This window comes from Papilio polytes, unplaced genomic scaffold (assembly GCF_000836215.1).
Source record: "Papilio polytes unplaced genomic scaffold, Ppol_1.0 DF823731.1, whole genome shotgun sequence".
Lineage (NCBI taxonomy): Eukaryota > Metazoa > Arthropoda > Insecta > Lepidoptera > Papilionidae > Papilio > Papilio polytes.
Genome location: NW_013525473.1, coordinates 1,072,859 through 1,073,235, shown reverse-complemented (window position 1 = coordinate 1,073,235; position 377 = coordinate 1,072,859). Strand labels below are relative to the sequence as shown.

The following is a 377-nucleotide window of genomic DNA, read 5'->3' as shown; positions in this document are numbered from 1 at the left end:
AAGTTCGTACCCTAAACGACTAAAAGGATTTTGATAAATTTTGGTATAGATGTAAGCATAGTCTGCAAGAACACATAGGCTACTCACTTATGTTTTTTTTATTTTACGCTGACGGAGTCGCAAGCGAAAACTAGCATATGATATAAAGAAAAGTGACATGAGAGTTAAAGAAACGAGAAGGGTATGTTAGTCTATGCATAGCCTTCCGAGTAACGTTACACGTGTGGTTTTATTATGTTGAAATTTTTGTCTATTTATGTCAATATTAGCTCGTACCTCCATCTTTTCATCGATTAATATTCTACACGGAACAGGTTCATCGCTGACCATCTTCTCAGTGATGTAGCGCTGGTAGGCTTCCTCTAGTTGGATCATTT

At 36.9% G+C, this 377-nt stretch overlaps 1 protein-coding gene across 1 annotated transcript in view; it reads right to left on the bottom strand.

Annotated features, from left to right (window-relative positions):
• The window catches only part of LOC106103455 (vacuolar protein sorting-associated protein 13C), a 35,812-nt gene that overhangs the window by 7,055 nt on the left and 28,380 nt on the right, over nucleotides 1-377 (bottom strand). The window contains exon 50 of the mRNA XM_013283234.1: nucleotides 277-362. Within this exon, the coding sequence (XP_013138688.1) occupies nucleotides 277-362 (86 nt within the window). The remainder of the gene's footprint in view (nucleotides 1-276; nucleotides 363-377) is intronic.